Consider the following 22486-nt stretch of genomic DNA (forward strand, 5'->3'; position numbering starts at 1 on the left):
CCTCTTTGATTTCTGCTATTATTGATTCTGCTGTACTTGCTCGACTGAATGTCTCAATGACCATCAATGCATCCTGATATGTTGTAAACTATGAACTTCTAGGATTTGATGAAGACAGTGTTTCCTTGACAACCCAGGGGCTTACTTACAGGCTGTGTGTTCATGTCACAGCGCAATTACAAATGCATGTTCATCCTACGGTCATGTAAGACAGGGACATGCAAATATACACACGTATGATCTAGTCTTCATTAGAAGCGAATGAACAACACACAGGACAAGTCATGTTTTCTGCCACAGCGCTTGAAGGTGTCACCGACATCACTGTGGTAGACCGGTGCCATCCATCATCCCTCATCTCTCATCCTTTAACTAACCCCCCCCACCTCCTCCTCATCTGTCTGTTCATTGAGCTTAGGAATCACGTGCTGGGGAACATGCTGACATTACATTAGCCCGTAATAGCATGAACATTTGGAGAGAGAAAAAAAAGCTATGGGCAGCGATAGATAGATGAGAAAATGAGTCTAAATAGCCTTCTGATAGGGATCCTGAAAGTGTTCCCTTGAGGACGCCACAGCAAAGATCCTTGTATACATCTCCATTTTATTTGAGTTTATACAGAAAATGAAGACTGGCTGGGGGTGGGGGTAATAATCTGACAGTACTGACATGTGTTATAATGACAGGCACTGTCAACTATTCAGTACTCGGTTCAGCACAGAGATGTTGACAGAACAAAATTCCTCAAGAGCTGCAAGGTTAAAGCACTCTGGATTATGACTGTCTGTACAGAGGTCTGTGTGTGTTCTTGTGACTCCAGTATGTTTTCATCAATGCTAGACACTGCACAGTGAGACACTGCAGTCTCGCAACTGCAGTGTCTCATAATAAAGGACTTGTGTAACAGTTTTGTGCTAGACAGAGCTGATAACTGCTTTAGAATGTTTGCCGAAGACAAACTAATGCGGCCCAAGGGCAAGGAGAATGAAGATTATACAATAAACAACTTGGAACTGACTTCAATGTAAGTATGTATCTGTGTGTGTGCGCGCATCTTAACTGTTTCCTGGGATCCCATTACTGTAATTGATACCCTTATGCAAGCTAGTATTCCTCATGACAAATGTAAAGTGCTTGTCAGGTGTGGTTCTGTGTGGTCTTTACAGTGTTCAGAATGCATGCCGAGCACACATCTAAAGCTCCCTGTGTCCTGCTAAGCGTGGTCGAGATGAGCAGTCTGCATGTCTGAGTCACCACATTAGTTATTGGAAAGACAATGAGAGAAAGAACCAGAGAGCGAGAGAGGCAGAGAAAGAGGGGCAGAGAGAGAGGGAGAGCTAGAGCGAAAGAGAGAGAGATTGAGGGAGAGGGAGAGCAAGAGAGAAAGAGAGAGATAAAAGGAGAGAGAGAGAGAGAGAGAGAGAGAGAGAGAGAGAGAGAGAGAGAGAGAGAGAGAGAGAGAGAGAGAGAGAGAGAGAGGTGGTGAGAGTGAGATTGAGGAATACAGAGAAAATCTGAAGATATGTGGAAGAGAGAAAGAGAGGTGGAGAGGGATAAGAAATGGAAGGAATACAAAGACAGACAGCAAGGCGTCAAAAAGTTTCTGTCACGCCGACACACACCATCACAGCACATGGAGCAGAGTCCGGTGGAAACGGCTTCAGATGACGGGGAGGAAGTAAGGGGGGAGGAAAAGGGAGACAGAACGCTGACAGGAGGTAAAAGGGGATTAAATCCGGGCGGGAGTTGTAGGATATCAAAGAGGGGAGCGTATGGGCTGAGGCACTGCTGAGGCGAGGAGGAGTGGAGGAAGTAGTTTGAAGCTTGATCCACCTTCTGAGCTACTCTGAGATCAGTGATTATGTCATTTGGGTGGAGATGGGGGGGGGGGGGGGAGAGGTGGAGGTGGGGGGGGGGGGGGCAGGGATGGAGCAAAAAGTGCTTAATCATCATGAGCCAGAGCATAAGCATGTTACATGTTGTTCTTTGCACAGGCTATGCTTACTACAGTAGTGTGTGTTTGTGTGTGTGTGTGTGTAGGAAAAACTGGTCTGAAAGGTCTAGTTACATATAAAGTAAAAACATTGAGAGATATTTGATATACGTATTTTAAACAAACTAACACAAAAACAAACACACACTCACACACCAAGTTGCCCATGCTCCCCTGATTCTAGTCTCAACAGTGGTCCTCATTATAGCAACAAATTACATATGAATCTATACTACTTCTATGCATCATTCATAAGGGACCACATTAGATAGCATTAGCAGGACACTCGCACCATGTTGTACAAAACACCATTTCCACAGCCTTAAAAATAGAAATAGAAAAACCTCTTTCCCCATCAGAGCGCTCATTAGTGCTTGAAACTAACTCCTACATGACTCACTCTGATACTACTGAGCATTAGTCAGACCAGCCCTTCCATCTTCCAGGTTGGATTCCCATGTATTTTATGTGGTTTCACAAGAGTACTTAGCTGCAAAGGTCATACTGTCCAGGATCAGCCACAGAGATGGTACAAAACACATTTGAAAAAGTAATTCGAATTGTAGTTGAATAACATTGAATTGTGATTAAAATTACAATTACACCCCCTACCATCAAAATGATACACTTGATACAAAACATTCAATCTAACTTCCACTTCAGCATTGAGAACGCTCACAGGCGTTGCAAGGTCAGTCCGTACAGCATGCAAAACAGTCTTTCAGAATAAACAATAATACCATCGCTGTGATTTTCCAGATTTTGCATCTTCCTCCATTTAAAAAACCTGTATCCTCCAGTATGTCGCGCCTTGCTTCAGAGCGTTTCTCTAAGTTGTCAGGCACCCTCAACCCTAACCCTTCCAGTTCTTAGGTTCACTAACTCATCAGGAGACAGAAACATAAGAGGATGGAAAAAAATCTCATTACAAAGACGATTTAGCTCGTCTGCGTGGTTCAGTGAGGAAGCAGATTGCATTTCAGTACTTCATTAATAAAATAGTCTGCATACAATGGCAGAATGATGGCTCTATTGCCTCTCAGCTTGGGAGAGTGTGTGGTACTTTTTAGCACCAGCAAAAAAAAACATCACCTCATTAAAGTGCTACTGTAAGCTGCACTTTGCAATAAATACATTTGGCAGTGTAGACATTTTGATGGAAATTGTCTCCCTTTGACCTGAATGTGACCGTGTTGCTGTCAGAACTATAAAACCAGAGTGTGGTCAGTTGCTAAACCAGCTGAGTGAATCCAGTCAAACCTGGTCCATATCCACAAGTAACCTTCAAAAAGACCATGGAATACAAGCAATTATCGACAAGAGTTGAAGAATCTATTTCTCTGACTTGAGCGAGTGATTTAACAAAAGTTGAGAATGGGAGAGGTGGGACGTGAGTGAAGGAGAAGTGGTCTTGACTGGGTAACAGAGGTAACAGGCCTAACTGGCCAGGTTACAGTTCGCTCCTCCCCAAAGAATGGCAGAAAACGAGAGGTGGTTTATTCACAGAATGAGAGAAAGAGAGTAAAAACCTGGAAAGGCCAGAGAGAAAGGAGAGAGGTACATTACAACCTCTAAAAAGACTTCTCTCACCGTGGTCAAATTCAATAATGTTACTTTTTAATGGCTTAAAGCAACAGCTTTGAACTCTCGTCTTCTGAAGAACCAGATAGACCGGCACCTGGTCAGAAAAACTTGTCTTATTACCCACCCTCTAGTCTTACCAATTGCTACCTCTAAAGTCAACACTCTATTTTGGGACTTTTCAACATCTTGATTCTTCATTTTCAATCATGCTAAGCCTGGAGTCATTTGGGGTAAAGAGCACCTTTGAGAGTACTTAAATTGACAGAAGACAAGTTAATTTTGGAGACCTGGGTGGGTGAAAACACCAGAACATCTACTCTCAGGTGTTTGCATAGAAGTCCTCCCAAAGACATATCTGAAGCTCCACACAAAGTCCTCTTCCTTATCCATCTCTAAATAATCAAGTTACGCAAAAGATCGGTTCAAAAGAATCGCACAATATCATAAACTACCATTTGGGGTTTAAACCTTTTTCCCTCAGAATTTAACAATTAACGGTGTAGATCATGCATAATCATGAGTTACATTTCAATTTGTATTCTTATTTTTTATTAATTTTGATTAATTTTATCACTTGTATTATTGATTTTATGTAAAGAACATTGAGCTGCAATGTTTGTATGAAATGTGCTATATAATTACAGTATTCTTCTTCTTATTATAATCATTATCACACAAACAAAAGACGATGAATCCCTAACAGATTAATCAACGCGTCAACGTATGGTATGCTGATATCCTCCCACAGAGCTGCGTCAAGAAGGAGTTGCTAACCCCTGCTAGCCACTAACTGCTAATGAGAAGCTGTTTGTCATTAGCCCTTCTTAGCATCAGCTCTGTTTTCCAATCACACAAACAGCGAGAGGCTAATTAATCACAACATATTAGCTAGACTTTGTTTACTCATATTCATTCAGCGCTCTTTGTTGTGACACTGAATGAATAGGGATCTTTGCTAAAACTATAAAATTCAGAATTCCATGGCTGCTTATGGACGTGTTTTTTTTCTTCCCCAGAATTAATTTAGAAAAAAATATGAATACTGTAAACCTTGAAACATAAATTAGATGGTAAGTTTTACATATGGTACAAACCACAAGATGAAGAAACAAATAGTACAAAACTAAAGACTTATACTGTAAATAATTTCACGTAAATAAGTGAAATCAGTGAATCAGATAAATGATATAAACAATAAGCAGTTCACACTGGCATAGTGACAAAACTTGACACACACACACAAACACACCCACAGTGTGCAGTTAATCAAAAACAGTCCAGATTATTACGGTATTTTACAATTGCTATGACCATTTTTTCAATACTTTTAACAAGTTTCCTAAACTCTTGACACAGTTAGCACAACATCCGTCTGTGTAGGCTATACAAATAACAAATGTCTTGTTGTTTTGACACAAAATGCATAGAGTAAACACAAATTTAAAATGCTTGAAATCTTTTACACACAAGCTCAACCAAGACCAAAACAATCGATTTTTACTGCCCAATTTACCAATGCTTTCACACTGTATGTCAGAACAGATAACATCATGTTCAAAACCCAACTTATTGGCTAAAGTCAAAGTCAACAGCTGTTCATATTGTGAATTGCAACACAAATATATCCCCTGTATTTTATTCCATTGCTACTAGAAACAGCTAGTTAAAGTTATGCAAACAAATCACAGCTGATTCCCAACTAGGAAACATTCAGGTGTTGAGGTTATTTCAATTGCGTGACCATATGGTATATAAAGAGAACCTTTTTGGGCTGATCTTGTGTGGAAAAAGAACAATATTGAGCAACACGAAGAAAGTAAGAATAATGCCTGCACGAGGGAGAGGAAGACAAGTACCAGGACAAGGGAGAGGAGTGGGACAAGGGCGAGGAGTTAGAATGTGTGGTGGCGCACAAAGAAGGGTAGCCAGGGTAACTGATGAAATACTGTAAATGGCAGCTATATTGCATATTTCTGTTATCTTGCAGTAATGTCCTGTTGCAAATAAAGCCTTTACTGCAGCAATTCTCTGTCTTCTGTCTACATTTTATAAAGCTACTCTGAGATGGGTCATTCATTTTTTGTACTGAATTTCTGCAGCAAAAGAAACAAAATGCATGCATTTACAAAACTTTAGATTTTTTTTTTTGAGAGGCTTCAAAAGAAACTGCATTGCAAAACACAATCTATGATCCATATACTGTGAAACCTGACACAAATAAAATAATGCAGTTTCTGTAATTCCATGTTTTTATGACATTGTGCTATGATTGACTAAATGTTCCTGTTGAAAGAGAACGTGTGTTACTGTTTTGGTAGACATGGTGTCATGTTTAGTGTATTTTTGTGTTTGAGTTTAGTTTACAATGTGTGATTTTGAGCATGAAATTAACAGTTTTGCCAATTGTGTGTGGTAGGTGTGTTGGTGCATTAAGAGTGTGTGTGTGTGCAGGTCTTGTCTTGCTGTGTGTGTGTGTGCAGGTCTTGTCTTGCTGTGTGTGTGTGTGCAGGTCTTGTCTTGCTGTGTGTGTGTGTGTGCAGGTCTTGTCTTGCTGTGTGTGTGTGTGTGTGCAGGTCTTGTCTTGCTGTGTGTGTGTGTGCAGGTCTTGTCTTGCTGTGTTTGTGTGTGCAGGTCAACTACATATTACACATGGATGTGATATATTGCATGTTATTATAAAATGAGAAAAGAAACATTGTGTGCCTGTGTGTATGTGTGTGTGGCTATTACAGAACCTCATTAGCAACCAATAAGAGCCGAACCTGTGTCAAGTTATGTAACCCTATGTACCACTTACCGACTGACCCTAATTCTGGACCACTTTAAAAAGAGAACTGTATAAACTAGCTCTCTCCAAAAACACCTGGCGGGCAGAATACAATAATAAGCACTTCAGCTGTTTTAAAGGGATTGCCTTATCCACTGGTACTGTTTTAAAGTTCACATTGCCACTTGAAACGTCTATTTGAATTTCATAGCTGTATTGGGCTGATCTGTAAATTATATAGTAGGTCTTGCAACACAGTGAATGTGTCACAACATTTGAGCATTTTCAACCAGGTTTTTTTGCTGTTTTTTGGGGTGGACATTCATTGGTCATTTGTCTTTGAGAGTGTGCACCATTGACACACCAGTGACAGCTCAGTCGTTCTGACAAACTGTCACCATCTTTTTAGTCGGTGTGTTACAGCTTTCAGTTGAAGCAAAGCACATCAGCTCTGGTGAGGGATGTCATTCTGACAGTCTGGAGATTGACAGTCAGGTGCAGTGACAGAATCACTGTTGACTGGATACAGTTCAGTGGTCAAGTCACACACAAGCACACACTTAGTACATAAAGAAACACACACACACAGATGATTTGTAACGCTTTAAACATACGCAAAACCTGCAATGGTGTTAGCTACTCAGCAAATTGCTACGTCTCTCGTGATCAATGATTTTTTAGTCTATTGGATTTACAGTGAGATAGCCTCAAACACTAAGTACCCAATCAACAACTGTTCCCAGCGAAGCAAAAGCATGTGAATCATTATAATGACTTCTGGTGCATTCTCTGTGTGTGGGAGGCTTAGTAATGAGAGCAAATAATAGGTTAGAAATATGGCTCTGAGTGTATATACTGTAAGTGTGTGTGTGTGTACGCGCATGTGTGTGTGATTGTGAACGTGCGTGTGAAAACGTGACGTGTTTGCGTGTTCAATCCTGGTCCTCAGAGTCCATTAAAGTCCTGCATGTTTTACATGTTTCCCTGCTCCAGCACACCTGATTCTTATGAATGGTCATTACCAGGCTTCCACAGAGCTTGATAACAACCCATTCATTTGACCAGGACTGAACACCCCTGATGTTAAGTATTGGCAGTGTGTGTTATGGCAGCATGCAACTCTCCAGCAGTATGTCCATCGGTAGGTCAGCACCTCGGTACAGAGCGTGTGTACGTCAGCACGTGTGTGCGTGTGTGTGCGTGACGGATGTCCGTCAGACCTACCTTGGGAGAGATGCAGAGACTGCCGGTGTGATTAATGAGGCGTGAGCCGTCACCGTGCAAGGCCTTCTCACTCAGCTCACAGGGCGGGGGGGGGGGGGGGGGCGGTCTCACTTTAGCTAATTACTGACTAACTGTCACTGTCACGCCCCAGCTGTGCCTTCCAGAGTCGTCCACAACCATACCAAAGACAGAGACGGGATGGGAGAGAGAGAGAGAGAGAGAGAGAGAGAGAGAGAGAGAGTGAGAAAGAGAGAGAGAGAAAGAATGAGAGAGAGAGAGGAAGTGAGATAGAAAAAGATAAAACAAGATAAAAGAGAGACAGAAAGAGGAGCGTCTGGTAGACAGAGGGCAATTACTGAGGTAAATAAGTCAGAGATAGAAAGGGGAGGGGGGGGGGGGGTAGAGATGTGTGGGTGTTGTCTCGTGTGTATAAAACATGTATGTTTTCGTAACAAGGTCAGCAATTCTCCATCACATCTATAGGTCCTACCAATGACTCGAAAAGATACCACATTCAACCCCTGAGTCAGTGTGTGTGTGTGTGTGATTGGGTGTCAGTCTCTCCAGAGCCCGAGGACAAACACCAGTCAGCCTGCATTCTTTCAGCCACCTCATCAGCACTCCACCTCCCCCTCTCTCCCTTCCCTCTCTCCCCCCTCCCTCTCTCTTCACTGTAGGGTGGCCATTACAGTCTCTACCCTCAGGCCACGCCACAGTCTCCACACACACACACACACACACACACACACACAGATGCAGCCATCTAACTGGTGGGACTACATCAGAGCGAGGCCAGGCCAGACAGGGTGGGCTCCAACCCCAGACCCTGCTGGGAGCCTGGCGGGAGGCACCAGAGCTGAGCTGTCAGGTCTGGAGGGGCTAGCCAACAGCCTCCAGCAAGCACCTTCCCACTAGGTCTGGCAACCCACAGGATTTGGCAACCCACCGGGGTAGCTGGGATGGTCAACTGGCTGGATTCAGTTTGACTTTAAGACACTGACTGAAATGTAAGTGGGTTTTAACCAGTAGAAATTATAAGTACAGAGAAATCATAAAGAATAAGACAAATCTAGGAGTTTGTGTTTGTTCTGTAAATTCCCCTTCCAAATTGCTTATATAATTTCCTTTTTCCTATGTGTTGCCAGATGCCAAGTTCACCCATTACAATTAACTTTGATATTTCATGCCCAATTCCGCCTAGTTGGTATGTTCCTCTCCCAACCGCCTGACAGAGGACTGGACCATACCTGCGTAGGGGACGGGGGCGTCCTTGTCCAGGGCCACCAGGGGGGGGTCCAGCAGCACAACGTCAGTGTTCTCTGTGATCACACCGTGGTAGGACGTCTCGATCCACGGCTTGTGTTTGTTCACTGGAGGACAGAGGGAGAGAGGGGAGGAGAGAGGGGAGTAGAGAGGGAGAGAGGGGAGGAGAGAGGGAGAGAGGGGAGGAGAGAGGGAAACATCAGTTTGACACTTTAATCTACACATGATGACAGTTCAAATCAAATGTTTGAAATGAAATTAAAACTTTTATTGGTTCACTCTCTCCTCAATACCTCTATTCAACTGCCTTCATCGTGCTTTAACTTGCACAGCCTAAAAAATCCTCACTCTGTGGTCAAGACTTCCAGCCATAGCTACAGACACAGTACAGCTACAGCAAACACACACACACACACTTCCCTTCTCTTGGCAGAGCTCCCCCCGTTTTCCTTTTTCACAGGGAGACCTACTCATTGTGCTAATCTATTCTCTCCCTCCCCTCTTTCTCTTTGTCCTTTCCCTCCCAAACGCTCCCTGCAGGTCTCAGAGCACTCAGCCAGGCTTGATCAATGACCACCGCCGAGTTGCCAGCAGAGAACCCCTCCCTGAGCCAAAACAAAGTTCAGGAGCGGCGGGAACGATTAGCGGGGCATAATTGAGAGGACCCCCTCGGGCCTGCGTGCCGAGGTACGACAGCGCGCTTGCTGCGCTAGCATCTCTCAATCAAAGGCAAAACAGCCATTTTCTGCTCAACTCCTTTTCATTGAATCAGTCCTCGCGCTGACTCGGCGATGGCGAGAAAATGCCCAGATGACCTCCAGCGCTTGGCGGGAGAGTGCTGAGGACAACAAAGCAGAGGGCATGTTGTGCGGTTTGCAAAGCGTAAAAGCTGCAAAATCAAGCGTTTCCTTTTAGTTTATGTCAATTTTAATGGTCACAATTATGCTTCCTTTCACAAAAGGAAGTGTGTGTACATAAAAAATATTTTGTAGCCTGTAGGCCTAGTCCCTCTTGATTAAAAAGCAGTTACTTTGGCAGACTTCTTTTGATTCCAATTAAATTACTGAAAAACACAAAAGTATTGTTCAATGCAAAGCATTGGTGTCTGTAAGAATCATGCTCACTACTGTTTCAAAAAATCTATTACACGGCAAGTAAACTGTAATTGCAGAAGCTTTTTACAGCCTGTTATGATCCAAAGCCTTGTGGTGCAATAACCGATGCCACCTCTGAAATCCTTCAGGGGCCAAAGAGAAGCCTGAACAGCAGTCCATCCAAAAATAATAATAATACTAGAGAGGGTACAATTTCTGGGGAAATTGTAGTGTGTGGTTGCTTGCGTCGGTTGCAGGTGGGTCCATCCCATTAAGTTTTTCCCTTCTAATGATATTTTCAAGCATTTAGCCTAGCTAGGCTACTCATATTGCATAATTCATTAAGAACCCCCTTTGAAACAAGCTATTGTAACAAAATTGTCACCGGAAGTATTTCAGATGGAATTGCGATTCAAACAGTACCATCTGTTAACTGAAAATATGCCCCCAAAAACTTCAATAAGCTTGACGTTTATTTAGGGGAAATGGCAAATTCAAATAAGTTCGCTATGAACAAGCTAGCTGCTAAGCTAGCTGCTATTGCTAGCCAAACGTCAGTGAGGGGATTGTTTGAAAGCGGCAGAAATTAGAATGTTTCTTTTGACATAAAGTTTAGGCTGTGGCATTAAAGACAGCGACGCACCACACAAGCTTGAGTTTAAATACATTATTTAATGTGACATTACTTACTGTACATGCAAGTCTTGATTTGCTTAAATGTACATGTGCTGCTAGTTCACCACGGCAGCATACTCGCTGTGCAACAGCAGCAAATCTATGCACCTTGTATCCATGCGTCGTTGCTAACGTGTGCTGACGTTGTGAAAAGGCACTTTTTGCTACAGAAACTTAATTTCCATCTCAACCGTGCAACGGAACGTAAATAAAAATACAAGCAACTCAATCTCTACCAAGACTAAACTTTTGACATCGACGTTGTCTATGTAGTCCAATTATTGACGGATCCTTAGGGGGGCAAAAATAATAATAATAATAAGAAGAAGAAGATATATGTGAGAGAACAATGGTTGAACAATGGTTGTGCTCGCCGAAGGCGTGAGCACACCCAATTATGAAAAGCTCTTTTCGGCAACAATAGCAAGAGGCAAAACTACAACTAACCATTTGTGGCTATACTCCAATGTGAGCAACTAGTACCATTTCATGAATTAGCACAATTTAATTTGTAGTTTGAAAGGTTGCTGTTTCTCAGTGGTTAGGGCTTAAGGTTTGGGGTTTGTTTGCACCTCAATGTTCAGTTTTCTGAACCCACTGCAGCTACGACAACCCGTTGACCTCCAAATCCTAACCAGAAAAGCTTCCATGGTTTAGCATAGCATAGCATGTCAGGCACAGGTTGAAGTACTTGTGTACAGATTCACTCTTCTGTCTTTGAGGTACACCGTGAGTGTGTCCCACTTAGTTCACTGTTGCGGACATTTAATAATTGCCATTTTGCTGAATGGTTTTGGGAAACCCTAAAGTGATTAGTCATGAAGCAGGTTTAATCTACTATATTATAAATTGGTTTTGGAAAGAATCAAGACCAGATTGAGTTTCCGACTAGCTCAGTTTAGAAACCTTCTGTATCCTGCATGGCCCAGAAGGATTGTGGGATAGCCATCAGTTCACTTTCTCAGTTCATTACCTACTTCCATTTTCAATTAACTCAACAGACACACAACACCTCTTAATACACTGACAATCCCCATTCTCATTTTCGAAGCTGATATCCTCTCTGCATTGACCTGCTCAATACCAGTACAACAGGAGACGGAGGGAATCTTCTCATCAGTCATCACCATCCAGCCCCAACGCCGCCGCTGGCCTGGGTTAATGACATCACCAGCTCTCACCGATCTCCAAGTGTGGGCTGTAATGGTTTCTCCCCAGGACTGATGAGGTCATTAGTGCATCGACACCCCCATCCTGTAATCGCAGCGCACACAGTCTACAACATCCGCTCCCCCCCCTCCCCCAACCCCACGCCACCTCGACTATGTCATCACGCCCCCATCCTCTGATTGAGAGGTTTACCCTGATAAGGAGTACCGTGTTGACCCGCTCCTAATGGAATGCGACCTAGACTGTTTGTTGACAGCCTGAGACTTCCCTGAGGCATGAGCCTGACGAGACCAGAAGACAGATGGATATCCTGCTGTCTTCTGGCAAAATAATGCAGGCTACCTGGAAACCGGGGGAAAGGAGGAATGAACGCACCTCCCTCCCCCCACTCCCCAGGGGAGCCATTTCAGCCGCTTAGCACGATCGAATCCACGCCCGCTAACGCGGTAATGCCCCAGCACTAAGTGATTAACCACGCACTAAAACATGGCGGCTTGAATCAAAACTAAACACAGTTAATCTATTGATCAATAGTATAGAAAGAGAGACACCCTCTCAACCACGGCTGCAAAACAATACTTCGCAAAGGCGGGAAAATGACGACATGTGGCCAGGCGGTGTGTGCCTCTCCGCTAGTTCTTTATTCAGTGAAACAAAAGACAATGAGGGGAAAAAGAAGGATTCGTAATTTTCAACAAATTGGACCTCTGCGATGCTTGGTCTTTTTCTTCAAGCCTTCTGGCTCTTTGTCCAGAGGGTTAGGCCTACACAATGTGTAGTGACGAACAATAAATCCTGACAGGAGAGAGCCCCGCACACGCAAACTGTCCTAGGACCTCAATTTTGAAAACAAACATCTTCAATGGGTACTTAAAAGGTACGCTTAAATAGCAGGCGATAGCCCCATGTTTCCAAATGGGAAAAGGTGGACGCTTGCCACAGCAAAGCTCGAGTCTACAAAACTTGTAAAAGACACAATTAGCCTAGAAAGAGAAGCTGTTACATCTAGAGCACATTGCTCAAATCTATTGCACACATTTGTTCCCTTTTTCTTTCTTCCATCTTGTTTGATTTAAGCAGGCTTATTATGTTTGCCTTTTTAGAGCTGAGCAAGGATTCAAATACCGTGACCTTTCTGGAATGGCACTCCAGTTGATAGAAACAGTGAGAATCCGTGTTGGAAGGTTCCAGACAGGGCTCTCCACTGAGACACAGGATGAGATGACGCTGCTCAAAAGAGAGCAACATGGAGAGAAAAAAAAGGAGAAAAGAGCATAGCACAGTTTGACGCAAACATCGCTAACCCTTTTCAAGGTGGAGCCAAACTAAAACCTCATATTACTTTTACTTAGCTACATATGAAAGGTTTTTCATAAATTTTCCAAGGAAATAAAAAATACAGTACAAAGAACTTTATGGTTTTATTAGCAAAATACCCATGACGAGACAGACCAGTGATGTATTGCTCTACAGGATATTCAACAGTAACAGTGGACCTTTCCAATGCCCCAGCAATCACTGTGCTATGACACGCAAGTGTATTGAAACGAAAATGAATTCACACATAGCCATAAATTCATAGCACATTCTAATGATAATAGCTTTCTCATGTAATTTCACCTTATCATTAACGAGGGCAGTTTAAGGGCAGTGAATCATTTTCTTTATTAAAATCCATTACATTCTTTCAGTGAAAAGGCGACAGATTTCCCAGGCCCCCAGGGTAATGTGATCATGGCGCTGTGACAGTTGAGAGGTGAGCCACAGCACACGAACACCTGACCTTTACAGTCGGCTGTTTGTCGCCATGACAATCTTCCTCCGCCATTTCACTGCCAATTAAACCCGGAGTCGTGGATTTGACTCGACATATCACTCCCGCCATTGCCGTGATGCTCGTCGTGGCTGATTAATCTCCGACTGGGGCGACTACGTTACCGGTGCATGGCAACGGCTTAGCGGTTGGGTGAAAGGGAGGGGGTAGGGCCAAAGAGAAACAGTTATAATTAAAAATAAATCTGTACGAAATTAAACTGTGATAGATAAGGTCAACACGAGAGGCCATGATGAATACCTCAGCATAATGAAAAGTAAACGCAGAAGGAGACAATTAGCCATTACAGCCACCAACAGCCAATTACAGTTTAGGCTTAGAAACCCCCAGGAATAACCATCAACGGCTTTAGAGTGAATTCTTAAGATACCGTGCCTTTCTTCTCACCAGAAGGACCACCACATGAAAACAGCATCCTACAACACACCTTGTTATCTCTCTTTCCATCTCTCCCCTATACCTCCCCTTGCCCCCTTCCTTTCTTTCACCTCCCTCCCTCCCTCTCCACCAAGCCCGTTGTATCCTTGCAAATTTCTCAGTCTCCTTTGAACCTTGGAGATCTTTTGCCAACTTTAATCTCTTCTGTGTTCTTGCCTCTCAGCCTCCAGTAGTAACATGACATCAAACATGGCGCTGACATCATCCCTGCTCGCCTCCAAACTCTCTTCAAACCCTCTGCCACCCTCTCTTCCTCCTTGTCACTTACAAATAAAGAGGCGGTAGGGAAGGCTAAATTGAGATAAAACGATACACGCACCCCCCCCCCACACACACACACACCTCCTCCAGAAGAACTTTGACAGAGGTGTTTTTGCAGTTTTATGGAGAACACAAAAAAGTAGAGGGAAGCAAGCTCATTACTCAAACAGCACGCGTAAGCCAAGGTGACTGTGCGTCTCTCGGAGCACGGACGTCAAATGGAGGCCAGCGCCCACCTGTCCCTCTCATAGCCCCGTCTGCCCTCGGCTTCCGGAAGGAACACTCGGAGGGCATCCTGGAGCAGTGAGCGACTGAGGAGCAGGCTACGTGACTGGCCCTTCTCAACAAGAACACTCGCGATTGGTGGAAGTGTCTTCTCCTGGGCTATCATTCATTCGCTGGATCGCATACATTTTTTCCAGAGTTTTCAACTTGTTTAATGGATGCTTAAGGGGAAAAAATTGGTAAATAAAAAATGACTGAGTGTGTGCGGCTGTTTAGAACTTTGTAGCCTCCATGATGACATCATGAGATCTCAGTATGTGGATCTTGGGGTTTGTTTTAAGAGAACAGCAAAGAAAATGTGAAGACCGCAATTCAAACATCTGATGTTTTCTGTATGTGAACCACAGGTCAGGTTGTTCTTTGTGGTCTAGGTGAATGTGTCTGCTGTTTGTAGCCTTAGGCAGGTTATGTGTGCGTGTGCATGTATATATGTTTCAACAGTGCCAGAGTTAACGGCTGCCGTCTGTGATTCACTTAGGGGCTATTGGAGGCGGCTCAGAACCCCAGCTGTGCTAAGCTGGTCAGCTTTGCAAGACTGCTCAATATTTCATGATAAACTAATCAGGAGGTTACCTAGAGGCTAGCGACAGGCACCTTGGTGGCCCGGCTTACTTTCATCCACCAACGACCACAGCACACGTACACTCACACACACACCCTGAAAGGTCAAGAAAAACACACACACATAAGCACGCGCAGTATTCTGCTCCATGAAAACCCATCAGTCCGCCCACTCAATTTCATTTCTCTCTCTTTAAACTACTTATTCTTTTTCTTTTATCTCCTCTTTGATTTGGCCTGCTTTGTCGAAATTATATATAAAATGGTAAAGGTCAGGTTTTTTCTCATGTAATTATTTCAAGCTAGGTTGAAATACAAAAGATGGATGCCACCAAGTTGGAGTAAGGTCAGGTAAAAAGAGAGACTGAAAGATGAAGGGAGAAAAAGGGAAGGAAAAACAACCCAGAGAGATGGAGGAGAGAAAGAGGAGAGACATAGAGATAGCGACAGGAAGAGAGAGAGAGAGAGAGAGAGAGAGAGAGGGAGATGGAGAGTCATTAACCTGAAGAGATGGGTAAAGCCTGACTGCACAGAGAGCCTCTCCACCACTCTTAGCCCCTGGGGGGAACAGAGAGAAGGGGGGAGGTAGAGAGAAAGAGAGATGTATCCATTAAGTTGGGGCCACAAAGCCAGCCACACAGACACTACTCTCTCTCTTTCTTTCTCTCTCTGTCTCTCTCTTTCTCTCTCACTCACTCTCTATCTCTTCTCTCTCTCTCTCTCTCTCTCTCTCTCTCTCTCTCTCTCTCTCTCTCTCTCTCTCTCTCTCTCTCTCTCTCTCTCTCTCTCTCTCTCTCTCTCTCTCTCTCTGATGGGCCCAGCCGAAGCTAAAAGCATCCATGCCATCCGCAAAAGTGGATATTTTCCCTGAAAGCACACCAACAGCCCTATTTTTTAAATCAAATCAGATCAGCTGGAACAAAATACTGACATTATCATGTATTATTAACCTAGGCGTTTGCTATGATGTTGCATTCACAGGATAATCAAGCTGCTTATGTGTTGGTTCTCAATAGCACATGCTAGCATGCCCCATGCCCATCACTGTTTCACAAAAAGGAGAGACAGAGATAGGAAAACCGAGCGTGTGAGAGAGAGAGAGAGAGAGAGAGAGAGAGAGAGAGAGAGAGAGACGAGCGAGAGAGACGAGCGAGAGAGAGAAAGAAAGAAAGAGAAAAGTAAGATAAAGAGGGAGAGAAATAAAACTTCTGGTGTTTTTGATCCTAGAAGAATATTAATGCTAGTTGGGGGTTGCCTGCGGTCGGCGGTGAAACGGGATGAAAAATATAAAATAACACAGTGGGTAAATATACTGCTTCAAAGTGTAATCCTGTTACAGTGAACTCAGCTTTTGAAGTGAAGGCCACCGTCTTTGTAGAGAGGTGTGTCGTGCACAGTAATCTGGTTAACAGTGTGGAGTGTGTGCCTGTATGTGTGTTTGTGCGTGTGTGTCTGTGTGTGTGTGTGTGTTGGCAACAATAAAAACCACACGCACACAATAAGAAAGTCAGACCACAGGAAGCATTTGTCCTCCCTTCTTATACCTTCCGTTCTCTGCTTTTCTGTTGTTGCTTCCACATCCTTTCCTTCTCTCTTTTCTGTTTCTCTAAGGTCTACCCCGAAAAGCAATCTGTTTGTCGACAACGTATTTCCACACCTGTCAAGCACAGTCTAGCCCACAGTTGACAACCGGTGTGATTAAATATGGAGAGGCACGGTGCCACAATCTCACACCAAACCTGTTAGCTTCGCTGTGACAGTCGGCATTTCGGACGCACGCAGACACGAGCAGAAGACGCGCACGCCAACGCACACGCAAACCCCCCCAACGCACACACATGCACTTCAAAGTTCACAATCACTTAGTGTGTCTGTACGCAGTGAAGAGTGTGAAGTTGCCTCCATTCCAGATGGCCTCTCGGATTCTTCGATCGTTCTAAAAATCGAAGTGGAGCGAAACGCACATGGTGGGACAGGAGAGGGGGAGAGAGGGAGGAGAGGAGGAGGACAGGCATGGCCCCCACAAGACCCTCTAGATCCACTAGGAATACCAGGGTGGAGTGTGTGGTCTGTGTGCATATGACAGTGCTGTTCTTATACTGTATGACACAGTTCACTACGGACCAGGCATAACACGTAAATAAAACTCGGCATCAAACACATGCCATCCGACAGCACTACACGCACACTGTTCACATCCAGTCAGATGAGGGTTATTTGACAGGACATTACTCATGGGACTTGGACTGCTCAGAGACTGTCGAGAAGAGCCGGATCAAGGATTCCTATGTGCCTTACTTGTACGTGTTACAACACGTCAATAAACTTGGAACCCAAACACATAGCACGGCATGGCTTGGTCCAGGGTAGAGGGTCGAGCAAGTCTTGGCACAATGTCACAGCCTGAGGGTCAGTGAATCAACCATGTGTCACTGTTGAAACGTTTCTGTATGTCAACAGAAAAAGAAACAGTTATTTTGTCATACAATTCATGTTATATATCCTGATATGTCTGATATCTGAGAGAGAGAGAGAGAGAGAGAGAGAGAGAGAGGGAGACAGAGAGAGAAAGGGAGAGAGAGACAGAGAGAGAAATAGACAAAGAAAAAACAGAAACAGTGGGAGAGTGAGTGCTTCTTTTTGAATAATGTGGCTGAATAGTGTCTTTGTGTTTGTGCTCGTCCGTGACAGCTCCTCCTCCCTCATCCTGGACACAGACCAGCTGAATGTCGTCTGCCAATAGAGGTGGGAAAAGGTGGATTACTTTCAGAGTCCTCACTCTTAGTTTCTGCTTTAATCACTTGACGAAAACTGTCAGACGTGTGTGGAGCTGCTGCTGTGCTCCTTTGTTGGGGTATTTAGTTAGCAAATTGCCGTGTGATTGTGTGTGTTATTTGATGTGCGTCTGGGAAGTCAACCCACATAGTACCTTTGAATATCAACATGGATGAAAGGAGAAAAGTCAACTCTTTTTCAGTGTTCTCTGTGTAACAAAACAGATCTTCTCCTGTCAATGCATTGAACGTCACTAAAACAGCCACTCCACATGTGCAACCTTGTTATCCTTCCCCTGTCGACTCGCATCCACCCTTCAGAAGTGTGAAAAGTGTTCCCGCTTGGGAAAACAGGCCTAGTCATTAAAAGAACGCCCGTTCCCTGTAGCTTTGGAGGGTGATGTTGGGCGTGATGGTGAAGGTGGCCTGGTCTTGGTAAAGATGCTTTGAAGTCTCGGTAAAGATACTTTTCGAAGACTGCTGAAGTAGCCGTGATGGACGTTTCAAGTTCACCACGCGCTCAAAACGTGCCACACACACAGACACACGTGCGCACGCACACAGATACACGCGCGCACACACACAGACACACACAAGCAGGCATACACAGAAACAGCAGACACTCCCTTTTTATTTCAAAGACAGCATCGGCCCGCACCGATGTAAATACAGAAAAAAAAAAAAAAACATAATAACGTAAGATTGCTTTACCCCCTACTAACCTGACTGTGTCTGTTTACAACAAATGGGTATGTTTCACCATGGGGTATATAAACACACATAAACACACAAACACAATCATACACAGTTAGACTGACATCCAGGTAGAGTCTGACGGATTGTCAGACACACACGCACACAAACACACACACACCTGCAGTCAGAGCGACCGAGACAGCCTCACACACGTCCAAGTGGTGTATTCATATGAAGCACTGCTAATCTCTAGACAGCTGCCTGGATTTATCCCTAGCCCTCAATGCTCAGACTTGGCCTCTTTACCCCCCTCCCCCCCCCCCCCCCCCACCACCACCACCACCACCACCACCACCCAATCCTTGTCCAGACCCCCTGCTGGGTCCACCGCTAGAGCTGGATTACAGCACCATGTCAAGCACTGGCTCGGCCAAATCACGCACACGCGCACACGCAAGGACTGCCGCAAAACTTGAAATCAGCGTCTGAATGCGGAAGCTGTCGCGCCCCAGCAGGGGGTCAACATGGAGGGGCAGGGAGGAGGGGGCGGGGGGGGGGGGGGGGGCAGGGAGGAGGGGGGAGGCAGAGATGGAGAGGCTGAACACTCATTAAAATGTCCCTCTCCACGACACTGTGCATCTGGTGTCCATCGTCACGGCCTCTGAGGATGTCTGGCCGAACATTAGACTAGTCACCGGAACAGCGGGCAAAGACTAACACACACACACTAAAACATACACACAAACACTCACACAACCCAAGCACAAAACACACCGATGTGCACAAACACATAAACAAAACCTAAATTGTATCTAATAAGTAACCCTCTGAACAGAAATATATTTATATTTAGTCATTTAGCAGAGTAGCAAGTAGGGTGAAGTGCCTTGCCCAAGGACACAACCTCATTTGGCACGGCCGGGAATCGAACTGGCAACCTTCAGATTACTAGCCCGATTCCCTAACTGCTCAGCCACCTGACTCACAAATACCATAGCAATTTTCTTTTGTTGAATGCCCCGTAATTTGTTCAATCATCTGTTACGTAATATGTGGAAAGAACACAGGATGTTTCAAATTGAAATGTAATGAACTACTTCAGAGCTTGGCCATTGCTGAAGAAAAGCAAAGGATAATGGCTGTACATTCACAAGCTCATAGTACATTTTTTCAACCACTGATGCCAAGGACAAGATTCTCGTCCATCACCGCAGCCGTTCTTAGAAATGGCCAGTGTTACCATTCAGTGATCAACTGTGACTGTATGATGTGGTTGTCAAATTGAGGCCAAAGAGAGAGGAGAACATAATAGGTTACTCCTTTCTACAGTTATAATACTGTGCTTGGTGGGCCTACGTTCACAACAAGAAGAGAGAGAGGGAAGGAAGGAAGGAAGGAGGGAAGGAAAGAGGGAAGGGATAAGAGAGAAAGAAAAACAAAGAAAGAAAGGGAGAGTGTGAGAAAGGGAGAGAGTGTGTGAGAGAGAGAGAGAGAGAGAGAGAGAGAGAGAGAGAGAGAGAGAGAGAGATAGAGATGCTAATCGTACAGACGAGATAAGAATGAAAAAGACAATCCACGCAAGTCAACAAAGTCCAACCTAGTAAGGACACTGTCGCGCATCCAAGCCGGTCACCTCAACATCCTCCAAGATCACATGGGGAATATGATCAAAAGATATAGCACCCTCAAAGCCACCTCACCCCCACCCCCCCCCCCCCCCACCCCCCACGAGTGTCTGCATCCAGCACAGGTAATGGCATTCAAACGACTTCACTAGCACTCCGGAGACATTATAAATATGCTGACCATTGGCTCCCCCTACATGCCAGTATTCCTCCGAATGCGTTGCCGTTAACGAAAATATATTACAGTACAATACCACGTAAGGGGAAAAGAAGCAGAGAGCCAAATGTATGATAAACAGTGTGAGCATGACATTTGGTAATGACAAATGGCTTTAATCTCCAACACAGTTCTCTGTAATGAAACACAGCCATGCGTGGTGAGGGGGCTGGGTTTGCGGCAACGGACAAAATGACACTGTCCTCTTGCGAGGCTGGCTTGCACTGGAAATGTGCCATATTTTCCTTTCGGTTGCCTTTACTTCACCCCCCACCCCCGCTTTCGGTCCTAGCCCAGGTTGCCCTTTGTCCTGATCCTATACATTCTGATCGAGTCATTCCCAAGGTCAGACACCATAGTTGGTCTGCTAATAGAATCCATCTGAGGGTGTTTGCGGGGCAGCAAGGCTGTTTCCCAGCCCAACACCAGCTTCATCCATGCTCTCGACTCCAGCAAGTAAGAGGATTAGGACACATCAACTCGATGCTTAAAGAGAGAGAGAGTGGTGAGTGGTTGCCATTACCGGCTTAGTCTCACTTGAACATTTTGGAAATAAACATGTTTATGTGTTGGACAGGAGCTCTTGTGTGCCTCCTATTTCCTTTGATTCAACTTCTGAGAACATTGCTGGCTAGCCAGAGGACCCTCGTTACTGTCAACAACCATCCTGGCAGTGTGCAGGGCAGTGTGCGGGGCAGTGCGCAGGGAAGTGCGCAGGGCAGTGCGCAGGGCAGCGCGCAGGGCAGAGCGCAGGGCAGCGCGCAGGGCAGCGCGCAGGGCAGCGCGCAGGGCAGCGCGCAGGGCAGCGCGCAGGGCAGCGCGCAGGGCAGCGCGCAGGGCAGCGCGCAGGGCAGCGCGCAGGGCAGCGCGCAGGGCAGTGTGCAGGCATAATGCTCCAGCCCCTCATAGCGGTGTTCACCACCAAGGATGGACCAGATTGTTGCCTCTGATAGATCATTATCGTCGCCTCCAGAGCAAATGTTAGCTGTGGCAGGGAGGAAGGGGATGTGGTCTAGTAGGGATATGCTATAGTGGGGGTTATAACACATCTATGAACACATCCTCCTTCCCTCCCACCGTAACAGCAAAATCCCTAACCAAGTCCTCCCTAACCCGCCCACAGGAACACTTTTGACCTTCTAACATCCAGGACTGAACCTGACCAATATCACAGAACACAGTCGCTAACTCGCTAACAGATACAAGGACACAAACCACCCCCTATTCAGGACCAACCCAAACCATCCCCGGCCCACATCGGATGCCCCCCGAAAAACAAACCTTCGCGTTCGCTTCCGACTGACCTCAACCGTAACTAACTTCATCGCCAACCTGAACCGACTCCTGGAACAGCTGGATCTGCCTCTCCCAGCTTCAGCGAGACACGTCTGGTGTAGACCCCCCCAGCCCTGGCAGAATAGGGCCCCAGAAGGGGAGAGGAGGGCTGGCTCGATCGGCATTCCAGGTGGGCTCCTGCCCCCATGAATATTTAACTGCACATAGACTAGCCACGGAGCTTGGCGTAAAGACATACTGCCTCCAGTTCAAAGTCCTCTTAGCATCAAACGCAATGCAGGTCTCGAGCATTGACAGAGAGGGAGAGAGAGGTAGAGAGAGAGAGAGAGAGAGAGAGAGAGAGAGGGAGGGAGAAGGGGCAGGTGGCAGAAGGTTAGATAGGGAGGGTTAGGCTGTGACATTAGAGGGACGTTTGGGGTGATGGTGGAGAATGTGTTTTTTCTGACCCACATCCAGTGGCACTGTGCTCTGCATTCGCATTCGGCGTGGCCCATTTTCCGCAGGAACAGATCGCATAACGGTGGTTTGAGATTCAGCATGATTAAGTTGGGAATCCTACAGGATGAGATCCACACGATTAAGTCAGAAATCATGCACATTCATTTCCCACGTCTTGAAAATAATGTGGAAAAATCATTGATAGCTGGAGGCTTTTAAATATGCAGATTTTATCCGGCAGAATGGAAACACACACACACACACTTCCCTGCAGTCTTGCACCCCCCC

General features: G+C 45.2%; 1 protein-coding gene across 1 annotated transcript in view; it reads right to left on the minus strand.

Annotated features, from left to right (window-relative positions):
• Positions 1-22486, minus strand: part of LOC136951961 (calsyntenin-2-like) — a 137532-nt gene that overhangs the window by 70134 nt on the left and 44912 nt on the right. Inside the window, exon 2 of the mRNA XM_067246629.1 lies at positions 8819-8941. Coding sequence (XP_067102730.1) covers positions 8819-8941 — 123 coding nt within the window. The remainder of the gene's footprint in view (positions 1-8818; positions 8942-22486) is intronic.

The sequence above is a fragment of the Osmerus mordax genome, chromosome 11 (genome assembly GCF_038355195.1).
Source record: "Osmerus mordax isolate fOsmMor3 chromosome 11, fOsmMor3.pri, whole genome shotgun sequence".
Taxonomy (NCBI): Eukaryota; Metazoa; Chordata; class Actinopteri; order Osmeriformes; family Osmeridae; genus Osmerus; species Osmerus mordax.